Source organism: Salmo salar, chromosome 23 (genome assembly GCF_965601325.2).
Source record: "Salmo salar chromosome 23, fSalSal1, whole genome shotgun sequence".
NCBI classification, from domain to species: domain Eukaryota; kingdom Metazoa; phylum Chordata; class Actinopteri; order Salmoniformes; family Salmonidae; genus Salmo; species Salmo salar.
Genome location: NC_138313.1, coordinates 38,183,293 through 38,196,993, shown reverse-complemented (window position 1 = coordinate 38,196,993; position 13,701 = coordinate 38,183,293). Strand labels below are relative to the sequence as shown.

At 44.5% G+C, this 13,701-nt stretch overlaps 1 protein-coding gene across 2 annotated transcripts in view; it reads right to left on the bottom strand.

Moving 5' to 3' along the window:
- LOC106584549 (receptor-type tyrosine-protein phosphatase zeta) overlaps positions 1-13,701 on the bottom strand; it is a 114,157-nt gene that overhangs the window by 36,259 nt on the left and 64,197 nt on the right. For both annotated transcript variants that reach the window (XM_082968099.1, XM_082968100.1), the window contains exons 5-8: positions 9,968-10,063; positions 8,924-8,990; positions 6,977-7,134; positions 1,100-1,250 (exon numbers count right to left, since the gene is read on the bottom strand). In XM_082968099.1, coding sequence (XP_082824225.1) covers positions 1,100-1,250; positions 6,977-7,134; positions 8,924-8,990; positions 9,968-10,063 — 472 coding nt within the window. The remainder of the gene's footprint in view (positions 1-1,099; positions 1,251-6,976; positions 7,135-8,923; positions 8,991-9,967; positions 10,064-13,701) is intronic.

Genomic DNA, 13,701 nt, shown 5'->3' with positions numbered 1-13,701 from the left:
ACAAAAAATGCATGTATTGTCTAACATAATGACATAGGAGTGTCATCTGATGAAGATCGTCAAAGGTTAGTGCATAATTTTAGCTGGTTTTGTGCTTTTGGACGGCTACCCTTGCTTGGAAAATGGCTGTCCTTGCTAGGAAAATGGCTGTGTTGTTGTTTTTTTGCTGTGGTGCTATCCTAACATAATCTAATGTTTTGCTTTCGCTGTAAAGCCTTTTTGAAATCGAACAACGTGGTTGGATTCAGGAGAGGTTTATCTTTCAAATGGTGTAAAATAGTCGTATGTTTGAGAAAATAGAATTGTGGTATTTTAGTTGTTTTTGTATTTCGCGCCATGCGATCCCATTGGCTGTTGGCTAGGGGTTCCGCTAGTAAGAGGTTAAAGGCACAGTCAACTTAGTGTACGTAAACTTCTGACCCACTGGAATTGTGATACAGTGAATAATAAGTGAAATAATCTGTTTGTAAAGAATTGTTGGAAAAATGACTTGTGTCATGCACAAAGTAGATAACCGACTTGGCAAAACTATAGTTTGTTAACAAGAAATTTGTGGAGTGGTTGAAAAACAAATTTTAATGACTCCAACCTAAGTGTATGTATGCTTCCGACTTCAACTGTACGTACTGGGAGTGAGGACCTCCTCTGACAGACAGGTACATACTGGGAGTGAGGACCTCCACTGACAGACAGACAGGTACATACTGGGAGTGAGGACCTCCTCTGACAGACAGACAGGTACGTACAGGGAGTAAGGACCTCCTCTGACAGACAGACAGGACAGACAGACAGGTACGTACAGGGAGTGAGGACCTCCTCTGACAGACAGACAGGACAGACAGACAGGTACGTACAGGGAGTGAGGACCTCCTCTGACAGACAGACAGGACAGACAGGTACGTACTGGGAGTGAGGACCTCCTCTGACAGACAGGACAGACAGACAGGTACGTACAGGGAGTAAGGACCTCCTCTGACAGACAGACAGGACAGACAGACAGGTACGTACAGGGAGTGAGGACCTCCTCTGACAGACAGACAGGACAGACAGGTATGTACTGGGAGTGAGGACCTCCTCTGACAGACAGACAGGTACGTACTGGGAGTGAGAACCTCCTCTGTGCCGGTATAGGAGGAGAAGACCTGTCCCATGAACTGCTGCTGCTGCTCCCTGAAGTTGTTCTGCAGGTAGTCCATCAACATCACATAGCCTGCCTGCTGCATGGTCATCACCTCACAGAACATCTCCAGCTACAACACAATACAACCAACACGTTCATCAACACATTATTACACAGTAGTGCTTGTTAATGCATGGTGATTTCACATTGTGTCCTTGGGCACAAGGCCACACAAGGAGAGGCCACATAAAGATAATCGGAAAATGATGGCTGTATTACTATTATCATTATACACATAGACCTAAACAACTGGTTCAAACAGTATTCAGTCCTCTCACACCCTAACACACACGTGCTACACACAAGCATGCATGTATATCATATACACCTCTTGTACAGTCTATTGTGTAACACTGTATATACAGTGCATTCGGAAATAATTCAGACCTCTTCCCTTTTTCCACATTTAGATAAATTACAGCCTTATTCTAAAATGGATTAAATAAATCATGTTCCTCATCAATCTACATAAAATACCCCATAATGACACAGCGAAAACAGGTTTTTAGACATTTTTGCAAATGTATTAAAAATTAAAAACAGATAACTTATTTACATAAGTATTCAGACCCTTTGCTATGAGACTCGAAATTGAGTTTCTATTGATCATCCTTGAGATGTTTCTACAACTTTATTGGAGTCCACCTGTGGTAAATTCAATTGATTGGACATAATTTGGAAAGGCACACACCTGTCTTTATAAGGTCCCACAGTTGACAGTGTAAGTCAGATCAAAAACCAAGCCATGAGGTCGAAGGAATTGTCCGTAGAGCTACGAAACAGGATTGTGTCGAGGCACAGATCTGGGGAAAGGTACCAAAATATGTCTGCAGCATTGAAGGTCCCCAAGAACACAGTGACCTCCATCATTCATAAGTGGAAGAAATTTGGGACCACCAAAACACTTCCAAGAGCTGGCCGCCCGGCAAAACTGAGCAATCGGGTGACCAAGAACCCGATGGTCACTCTGACAGAGCTCTAGTGTTCCTCTGTGGAGATGGGAGAACCTTCCAGAAGGACAACCATCTCTACAGCACTCCACCAATCAGGCCTTTATGGAAGCCACTGCTCAGTAAAAGGCAGATGACAGCTTGAGTTTGCCAATTGTTACCAATTAGTTTGCCAATTGGTACCTAAATGACTAGTCTGATGAAACCAAGATTGAACTCTTTGGCCTGAATGCCAAGCGTCCCATCTGGAGGAAACCTGGCACCATCCCTACGGTGAAGCATGGTGGTGGCAGCATCATGCTGTGGGGATGTTTTTCAGCAGCAGAGACTGGGAGTCAGGATCTAGGGGAAGATGAACAGAGCAAAAGTACAGAGAGATCCTTGATGAAAACCTGCTCCAGAGCCCTCAGGACATCAGACTGGGGCGAAGGTTCACCTTCGAACAGGACAATGACCCTAAGCACACAGCCAAGACAATGCAGGCTTCAGGACAAGTCTCTGAATATCCTTGAGTGGCCCAGCCAGAGCTCAAACTTGAACCTGATTGAACATCTCTGGAGAGACCTGAAAATAGCTGTGCAGCGATGCTTCCCATACAACCTGACGGAGCTTGAGAGGATCTGCAGAGAATAAAGTGAGAAACTTCACAAATACAGGTGTGCCAAGCTTGTAGCGTCATACCGAAGAAGACTTGAGGCTGTAATCATTGCCAAAGGTACTTCAACAAAGTACTGAGTAAAGGGTCTGAATACTTATGTAAATGTAATTTTCTGTTGTATTTTTTTAAAAGCGGTTTTTGCTTTGTCATTATGGGGTATTGTGTGTAGATTGCTGAGTGAATTTTTTCCCCAATCCATTTAAAAATAAGGCTGTAACGTAACAAAATGTGGAAAAATCAAGGGGTCTAATTACTTTTTGAATGCAATGTAAATAGCTCTGGTGCTCTGACTCACACTGCATTCCAACCAGAGTGGCTGTGAATGTGACTGGGGGCCAAAACCGTGACTGAAAACAATTAGGGCCTCAGGCAACCTTGGGTATATTCTGGTGTTGTTTAGAAACACACAGTAGTAATAAGGTTTAATATTTGTAATTGCTGAAATACTAATTTAATAATTAGTACATACACTACTTTGAAATACTTATGACTGATTATTAATGAAAGCTATCAAAACAACGCTGATGAGGACAATGTAGCATGTTTGAATATACAGCGAGCTCCAAAAGTATTGGGACAGTGACATTTATTTTTATAAAACATTTTGGGGGGGGCTCTTTACTCTAGCACTTTGGATTTGAGGGCAGACTGTTAGCTTTAGTTTGAGGGTCTTTTCATTACAGCACTTTTTGTACATAGTCCCTTCATTTTAGGGATACTACTACTACATACTAGTTTTATGTGTATTAAAGTAGTAAAAAGTTAAGTTTTTGATCCCATATTCATAGCACTTAATGACTACATCAAGCTTGTGACTATACAAACTGGTTGGAAGCATTTGTTATTTGTTTTGGTTGTATTTCAGATTATTTTGTCCCCAATATAAATATATTTTTAATAATGCATTGTATCATTTGTGTCACTTTTATTGTAAATAAGAATAAAATATGTTTCTAAAGACTTCTACATTAATGTGGATTCTACCATGATTAAGGATAATCCAGAATGAATCGTGAATAACGATGAGTGAGAAAGTTAGACGCACAAATATCATACCCCCCTAAAAATGCTAACCTCCCCTGTTATTGTAATGGTGAGAGGTTAGCATGTCTTGGGAGTATGATATTTGTGCGTCTAACTTTCTCACTCATCGTTATTCACGATCCATTGAGGATTATCCGTAATCATGGTTGCATCCACATTCATGTAGAAGTGTTTAGAAACAAATACTTTTTACTACTTCGATAAACATCAGTGAATTTGTCACAATACTTTTGGTCCCCTAAAATGGGGGGACTATGTACAAAAAGTGCTACAATTTCTAAAAAGTTCAAGCGATATGGATTAAAATACAATCAAATTAAAGCTGGCAGTCTGCACTTTTCAAATCCAAAGTGATGGAGTACAGAGCCAAAACAACACAAAATGGGTCACTGTCCCAATACTTTTGGATCTCACTGTAGACTGTATGCACGACTGACAATATGGTCATGTTATCCCATAAAAGCAAGTGTTCCTGTACGCCTCGAGGGAGTGCTTGAAAAACTACACAATAGAGGAACAATTATCCCGAAATGACCTTCCAAAGTCTTTTGAAACTTGAGACGTGACATTATCATACCATACATGATCCAAACCATGCAGACTGAAAGCCAGTTAAAAGAGAAAGAGCCTGTGTGATGCTAGTGTCAGACAACAGGATGTCAACAGTTAAAGATTGAAAGGAGTGTGAAAAGTTATCCCCCCAAAAAAAAAAATTGCCCTCGCTGGAGCCTGTGTTTCAGACATAAGGAAGTGGATGGCTGCAAATGTTCTACTTTTAAACTCGGACAAAACAGAGATGCTTGTTCTAGGTCCCAAGAAACAAAGAGATCTTCTGTTGAATCTGACAATTAATCTTGATGGTTGTACAGTCGTCTCAAATAAAACTGTGAAGGACCTCGGCGTTACTCTTGACCCTGATCTCTCTTTTGACGAACATATCAAGTCTGCTTCAAGGACAACTTTTTTCCATCTACGTAACATTGCAAAAATCAGAAACTTTCTGTCCAAAAATTATGCAGAAAAACTAATCCATGCTTTTGTCACTTCTAGGTCAGACTACTGCAATGCTCTACTTTCCAGCTATCCGGATAAAGCACTAAATAAACTTCAGTTAGTGCTAAACACAGCTGCTAGAATCTACAATAAAACCACAAAATGTGATCATATAACTCCAGTGCTAGCCTCTCTACACTGGCTTCCTGTTAAGGCAAGGGCTGATTTCAAGGTTTTACTGCTAACCTACAAAGCATTACATGGGCTTGCTCCTACCTATCTTTCCGATTTGGTCCTGCCGTACATACCTACACGTACGCTACGGTCACAAGACGCAGGCCTCCTAACTGTCCCTAGAATTTCTAAGAAAACAGTTGGAGGCAGGGCTTTCTCCTATAGACATCCATTTTTATGGAATGGTCTGCCTACCCATGTAAGAGACGCAGACTCGGTCACAACTTTTAAGTCTTTATTGAAGACTCATCTCTTCAGTAGGTCCTATGATTGAGTGTAGTCTGGCCCAGGAGTGTGAAGGTGAACGGAAAGGCTCTGGAGCAACGAACCGCCCTTGCTGTCCCTGCCTGGCCGGTTCCCCTCTCTCCACTGGGATTCTCTGCCTCTAACCCTATTACAGGGGCTGAGTCACTGGCTTACTGGTGCTCTTCCATGCTGTCCCTAGGAGGGCTGCGTCGAGTCACTGACGTGATCTTCCTGTCTGGGTTGGCGACCCCCCTTGGGTTGTGCCGTGGCGGAGATATTTGTGGGCTATACTCAGCCTCGTCTCAGGATGGTAAGTTGGTGGTTGAAGATATCCCTCTAGTGGTGTGGGGGCTGTGCTTCGGCAAAGTGGGTGGGGTTATATCCTGCCTGTTTGGCCCTGTCTGGGGGTATCGTCGGACGGGGCCACAGTGTCTCCCGACCCCTCCTGTCTCAGCCTCCAGTATTTATGCTGCAGTAATTTATGTGTCGGGGGGCTAGGGTCAGTCTGTTATACCTGGAGTATTTCTCCTGTCTTATCCGGTGTCCTGTGTGAATTTAAGTATGCTCCCTCTAGTTCTTTCTTTCTCTCTCGGAGGAGGAGGACCTGAACCCTAGGACCATGCCTCAGAACTACCTGGCCTGATGACTCCTTGCTGTCCCCAGTCCACCTGGCCATGCTGCTGCTCCAGTTTCAACTGTTCTGCCTGCGGCTATGGAACCTTGACTTGTTCACCGGACGTGCTACCTGTCCCAAACCTGCTGTTTTCAACTCTCTAGAGACAGCAGGAGCGGTCGAGATACTCTGAATGATCGGCTATGAAAAACCAAATGACATTTACTCCTGAGGTGCTGACCTGTTGCACCCTCGTCAACCACTGTGATTATTATTATTTGACCCTGCTGGTCATCTATGAACATTTGAAACATCTTGGCCATGTTCTGTTATAATCTCCACCCGGCACAGCCAGAAGAGGACTGGCCACCCCTCATAGCCTGGTTCCTGTCTAGGTTTCTTCCTAGGTTCTGGCCTTTCTAGGGAGTTTTTCCTAGCCACCGTGCTTCTACACCTGCATTGCTTTCTGTTTGGCTGTTTTAGGCTGGGTTTCTGTACAGCACTTTGAGATATCAGCTGATGTAAGAAGGGCTTTATAAATACATTTGATTTGATCAAATGAGTGCGAGAGAGTGTGTGTGTGTGTGTGTTTGTGTGTGTGTGTGTGTCTTCCCTGTAGCCCTCAAGGTATTTGTGATTGACAGGTGTTACCCTGAGGTGTACACAAGCGGTCATTAAATCCAAGAAATATAGACAGAGGCCTTCACTCTGCTTAAAATGAAACACATGGTACAGACACACACACACACACACACACACACACACACACACACACACACACACACACACACACACACACACACACACACACACACACACAAAGAAACAGACACACAGAGCTACAACCAATTATGAATAGCGACTTGAAGGAGCATATGTTAAGCTTCCACCCAACCCATTCATACTATAAAAAGACAACTGTCATGTGACAGTGGACAAATAGGGAGATGAGGAGGCGCACAGCACTCTCCCTCTCTCTGTCGCTCCCTTTCACTTCTGTACTAACAAAAACAATATTTCCACACACACTCTCTGCTTTTATTCACACACACACACACCTGCGTGTCGGAGATGGCCACAGTGTTCTTGAAGACAATCCACTCCACGGTATCAGTGCAGGGTGGGGTGGTGAGGGAGCCGTTGTAGGTGAAGTACTTATCTGTTGAGTTGGGCAGGAGGCCACGGAGAGAGAAGGGACCCACCATCCCACTCTTACCTTGAGAAAAGGAGGGGAGAGGAGAAAAGAGGAGGACATGTGTAAGATGAAAATGCACGGAAGGCAAAATAAAGTAGTGAGAGGAAGAGAGGATAGACAACATAAACATCAAATGTTTCATTATCATTACACAGTGAGATAGTGGGTGTATGACTGTGGGGTAGAGTGGCACTTGACTTTAAATCTGTACAAAGAAGTTTGTACAACTACCTTTCATAAGAGAGCTTGACACAACCCACAACAACGAGCTGATGCACTGAAGTCCTTTGTAATGCCTTCTTGCATGACAAACTTCAACTGCCATTAGCATGAATTAACTACACTTAAGAGGAGGTGTGGTATATGGCCAATATACCGCAGCTCAGGGCTGTTCTAACGCACGATGCAACGCGGTGTGCCTGGATACAGCCCTTAACTGTGCTATATTGGCCATATACCACAAACCCTGAGGTGCCTTATTGCTGTTATAAACTGGTTACAAAGGTAATTAGAACAGTAAAAATACATGTTTTGTCATACCTTTCAGCCAATCAGCATTCAGGGCTTGAACCACCCAGTTTCTAATAGCCCAGGCTATGCAGACTTTTTATTAGTACTGTGCAGTAATAAATCTATAATGAAACGCAAGCTAGGGGTTTATAGCTACGCTTGGATAAGGTGGCTTTGTGTTTGGTTAACTCAGTGTGGCGCCCCAGGTGGTGTGGCTGGGGAATGCCACTATTTGGGGCATCAGCCACACACCACAACCAGCAGACTAGGCTGCAGCAAGCTAGGTTGCAGTGCCACGCCCTGCACTTGAAGCCACTCCGCGTCGTTAAGGTGTCCGCATACATAGGTTCGGTTTGCTCCTAGCAGAACTCGACTAGGCGAAGTGAATATCTCGTCTCACATAGTCCCTAAAGACCTTCGCTTGAAAAACTAGAAAAAAGCTGCCATATTAATGTTGTTTGTTCCTCTTGAGATGCCATATCAACAACATACCCAGTAACACTTCCTCAAAATAGTTCGAATCAATCGAAGTTAAATCAAGAAATCTGTCATTAATTTTTACATTTTTGCAAAGGTCTTAGGTCGTGCAATTTTAAATTAACTAAGATGTTTGGTGCAGTATTTTTCAAGGGAAAAAATGTGCATGAAAAGTAGTTGTCTAGTTGAAAGACAACAAACTCCTCATTGAAGAATCCCTACTGTTGACCAATCACTGACGAAGGGGCGTAGACTTCAGCTACGAACTTTGGTTTGCATCAAGAAATAATTGTGTGTGCTAAAACCCTACCAACCCCCAAAACAAAACAAAAAAACGCCAGAAAATGTAGTCGCAATATATGTGCAAACTGTTTTGACTGGGAAGTATACACTAAGCTTTAGGCTGCAGCACAGTGGAGACATTTAAGGTGCTCACTCAGACCAAAGGGGAGGAGCTCCTTGCTGGATGCCGGAGGCTGAGCTCTACAGACATTTGGAGGAAGCCCATGCACATTGACTTTCCACAGGAATGGAAAGAACAAATCGGCTGGTAAGCTGGATAGCAGCCCAGCTATTTAGTCTCTTAAGTTAAGTTCCAGTCTAAGTTAAGTTTATCCCCTGTGTGTGGGAGTGGTTTTGAGCGACATTTTTTTACCATCCTTTTTGTGAACCCATTTATTTGAATAAATACGCCATTGTTCTTGTCAAAGTTCCTCATCATTGACATCCTACCAGCCACACCTAGCGAGTCGTTACGTTAGATACACTATTTTAAGGTGAGCACTGGATGAGTTTAAGGTTACTGTAGGTCAGTTTGGCATACCGAATCGGCTGACACTGTTGACTCCGTCGATAATGGCCACGTAATTGTCATTGTCTTCGATGCCTGTCTGTAAAGAGGGAATGGAAACAGGTTAGTCAGACCTCTCAAAAGTCTACAGTGGCTTCCTCTCCTCTCCTTCACTTTTTTGTGTCCCTACATTTTTAGGCTGCTTTAAAGCTGTGACCTGCTAAACTGAAGCTAACACTGATGCTAAACTAAGCTGAAGCTAACAATGATGCTAAACTGAAGCCCACACTGATGCAAGCTAATACCTAGAGACTGTATAATCCACAGCTGAACCCAAACTCTATAATGCATGTCTAATCTGTACTCAGTCTGATACTGTGGTGGGTAATCAGTTCCATTATCCTGTCCCCTTTGATTTCAGGGTCTGTAGCGGAGTGTAGCCTAATCTAGGGGCCTCGTGCGGAATAATTGTACAAAAAAAAAAATATTACTAGCATAGATTTTTCTAAATTATGCTAGTTCACGAGGCCCCTTGATGATGTGAGCCAATTGCCTCTACCTAATGGTAAGTCATGCCATTGCAAGTAGATATGTCATCCCTCATCGACTATGAAAAACCTTGCTGGTATGGGTGCAAAATTATCCACTACACACTCTTGACACAGGTCATGCACACACACACACATGCATGCATGAACACACACACAAGCTAAAACACAAACAAACACATCCACACAAACGCATAAACACACAGACAGTGCAAATACACTCTTCCTGTCAGTGTCGACAGCTAATCTACCTAGAGTACCTACCTGCCTGAACCCCCTCAGGAACACCCGCTCCACCCAATCTACTTACAGTACCGACCTTCTTGAACCCCCTCAGGAACACCAACTCCACCCAATCTACCTACAGTACCTACCTACCTGAACCCCCCACCAGGAAAATCCGCTCCACCCAATCTACCTAGAATACCTACCTACCTGAACCACCCCCCGCTGGAGCACCACTTAACACACTATTTGCTCCAGACATTTATTACACGGCCATAGAAAGTCACAACATACAAACACACACCTCTAACAGCACAGAGAGAGCTGTGATCCTGCCCCCGTCCTTGATGGCCTGGTCTATGGACTCAAAGTGAAGCGCTTCATAACAGTAGATCTGCATCTGGAACAGACAGAGATAAGGTACAGGAGATGGTTGATATCCTATGTACTGTCATTGAACACTACTGTCGTGGCCAAACGTTTTGAGAATGACAGAAATATTAGTCTGCTGCCTCAGTGTCTTTAGATATTTTTGTCAGATGTTACTATGGAATACTGAAGTATAATTACAAGCATTTCATAAGCGTCAATTTTTTATTGACAATTACAAGAAGTTGTGTCACGCCCTGACCTGAGAGAGCCTTTTTTATATCTCTATTTAGGTTGGTCAGGGTGTGATTTGGGTGGGCATTCTATGACCTTTTTTCTATGCTTTGTATTTCTTTGTTTTGGCCTGGTATGGCTCTCAATCAGGGACAGCTGTACATCTTTGTCGCTGATTAGGAGTCATACTTAGGCAGCCTGTTTTCCTTTGGGGTTTGTGGGTAGTTAATTTCTGTTTAGTTTTACCTGACAGAACTGTTTGGCTGTCATTTTCTTGTTTTGTTCAAAGTGTCTCGATTAAAATTAAATATGAGCACTCAACACGCTGCGCCTTGGTCTACTTCTTCAGACAGCCGTTACAGAACTACCCACCTACAACGGACCAAGCAGCGTGGTAAGGAGGAGCAAAGGGTTCAGGACTCCTGGACTTGGGAAGAGATACTGGACGGAAAGGGACCCTTGAGACATGCTGGAGAATACCGCCGCCCGCCGGAGGAGATAGAGGCAGCGAAGGCAGAACGGCGTTTCTGGGAGGATCGGCTGGCACGGCAAGAGGAGGAGAGGCAGCCCCAAGATTTTTTTTTTTGGGGGGGGGGGCACACGGGACGGTCGGCGGTGCCGAGGATGGAACCAGAGCCAGTCGGGGTGAAGTTGGAGGTGAGCGACGGGAGCGAAGCAGAGACAGTGAAGGAGTTGATGGGGAGATTGGAGGAGAGAGATATGAGAGAGCTGTTGTGTTGGTGCATGAGGCACGACATTCGCCCTACGGAGTGTGTCCTCGAATTGATGTCACCTGAGTCAGCTCTCCATGCTCGTCCTGAGGTGCGTGCTAGCCGTCTGGTGAAGACTGTGCCAGCCCCACACACCAGACCTCCTGTGCGCCTCCCCAGCCTGGTGCGTCCTCCGGCACAGCCAGAGTCGCCCGCCTGTCCTCCGGCGCAGCTAGAGTCGCCCGCCTGTCCGGGGCCCGCGGTGAGGGACCCAGCTCTAGAGGCGCCACCAAAGTGGGGTGAGGCAGTGGTGGAGCGGGGTCTGCGTCCCGCACCAGAGTCGCCACCGTGGAGAAATGCCCACCCAGACCCTCCCCTATAGGTTCAGGTTTTGTGGCCGGAGTCCGCACCTTTGGGGGGGGGGTACTGTCACGCCCTGACCTGAGAGAGCCTTTTTTATGTCTCTATTTAGGTTGGTCAGGGTGTGATTTGGGTGGGCATTCTATGTCCTTTTTTCTATGCCTTGTATTTCTTTGTTTTGGCCTGGTATGGCTCTCAATCAGGGACAGCTGTACATCGTTGTCGCTGATTGGGAGTCATACTTTGGCAGCCTGTTTCCTTTGGGGTTTGTGGGTAGTTAATTTCTGTTTAGTGTGTTAGGATACCTGACAGGACTGTTTGGCTGTCGTTTGTTTTTCTTTGTGAAGTGCCTTTTTCATCCAAAATAAAAGATGAACAAATTCCACGCTGCACCTTGGTCCTCTTCTTCCAAAGACAGCCGTTACAAGTTGATGCAAAGAGTCAATATTTGCAGTGTTGACCCTTCTTTTTCAAGACCTCTGCAATCCGCCCTGGCATGCTGTAACTTAAATTCTGGGCCACATCCTGACTGATGGTAGCCCATTTTTGCATAATCTATGCTTGGAGTTTGTCAGAATTTGTGGGGTTTTGTTTGTCCACCCGCCTCTTGAGGATTGACCACAAGTTCTCAATGGCATTAAGGTCTGGGGAGTTTCCTGGCCACGGACCCAAAATATCGATGTTTTGTTCCCCGAGCCACTTAGTCATCACTTTTGCCTTATGGCAAGGTGCTCCATCATGCTGGAACAGGCATTGTTCGTCACCAAACTGTTCCTGGATGGTTGAGAGAAGTTGCTCTCGGAGGATGTGTTGGTATCATTCTTTATTCATGGCTGTGTTGTTAGGCAAAATTGTGAGTGAGCCCACTCCCTTGGCTAAGAAGCATTCCCACACATGAATGGTCTCAGGATGCTTTACTGTTGGCATGACACAGGGCTGATGGTAGCAATCACCTTGTCTTCTCCGGACAAGCTTTTTTCCGGATGCACCAAACAATCGGAAAGGGGATTCATCAGAGAAAATGACTTTACCTCAGTCCTCAGCAGTCCAATCTCTGTACCTTTTGCAGAATATCAGTCTGTCCCTGATGTTTTTCCTAGAGAAGAAAGTGGCTTCTTTGCTGCCCTTCTTGACACCAGGCCATCCTCCAAAAGTCTTTGCCTCACTGTGTGTGCAGATGCACTCACACCTGCCTGCTGCCATTCCTGAGCAAGCTCTGTACTGTTGGTGCACCGATCCCGCAGCTGAATCAACTTTAGGAGACTGTCCTGGTGCTTGCTGGACTTTCTTGGGTGCCCTGAAGCCTTCTTCACAACAATTGAACCTCTCTCCTTGAAGTTCTTGATGATCCGATAAATGGTTGATTTAGGTGCAATCTTACTGGTAGCAATATCCTTGCCTGTGAAGCCCTTTTTGTGCAAAGCAATGATGACGGCACTTGTTTCCTTGCAGGTAACCATGGCTGACAGAGGAAGAACAAATGATTCCAAGCACCACCCTCCTTTTGAAGCTTCCAGTCTGTTATTCGAAACTCAATCAGCATGACAGAGTGATCTCCAGCCTTGTCCTCGTCAACACTCACACCTGTGTTAACGAGAAAATCACTGACATGATGTCAGCTGGTCCTTTTGTGGCAGGGCTGAAATGCAGTGGAAATGTTTTTTGGGCATTGAGTTCATTTGCATGGCAAAGAGGGACTTTGCAATTAATTGCAATTCATCTGATCACTCTTCATAACATTCTGGAGTATATGCAAATTGCCACCATACAAACTGAGGCAGACTGTGAAAATGTATATTTGTGTCATTCTCAAAACTTTTGGCCACGACTGTACACTGATTTCAATATGGACTGGCTTTCATCAGGCTGACCGCTCAAGAAACAGCTTCAAACTATAACCAGTGTCTGCAACCTGGTTCAGGTTATCAGTCAATCAACCAGGAATGAAATCATCAACAAATATTGATCACATCTTTACTAACGCTGCAGAAATGTACTTTAACCTGTTTGGGATGGGGGCAGTATTTTCACGGCCGGATAAAAAACGTACCCGATTTAATCTGGTTATTACTCCTGCCCAGAAACTAGAATATGTATATAATTGGTAGATTTGGATAGAAAACACCCTAAAGTTTCTAAAACTGTTTGAATGGTGTCTGTGAGTATAACAGAACTCAGATGGCAGGCCAAAACCTGAGAAGATTCTATATGGGAAGTGCCCTGTCTGACCATTTCTTGTCCTTCTATAGCCTCTTTATCGAAAATACAGGATCTCTGCTGTAACGTGACATTTTCTAAGGCTTTCATTGGCTCTAGGAAGGCGCCAGAACGTGGAATGATAGCTCTGCAGTCTCTGGGCGAAAAA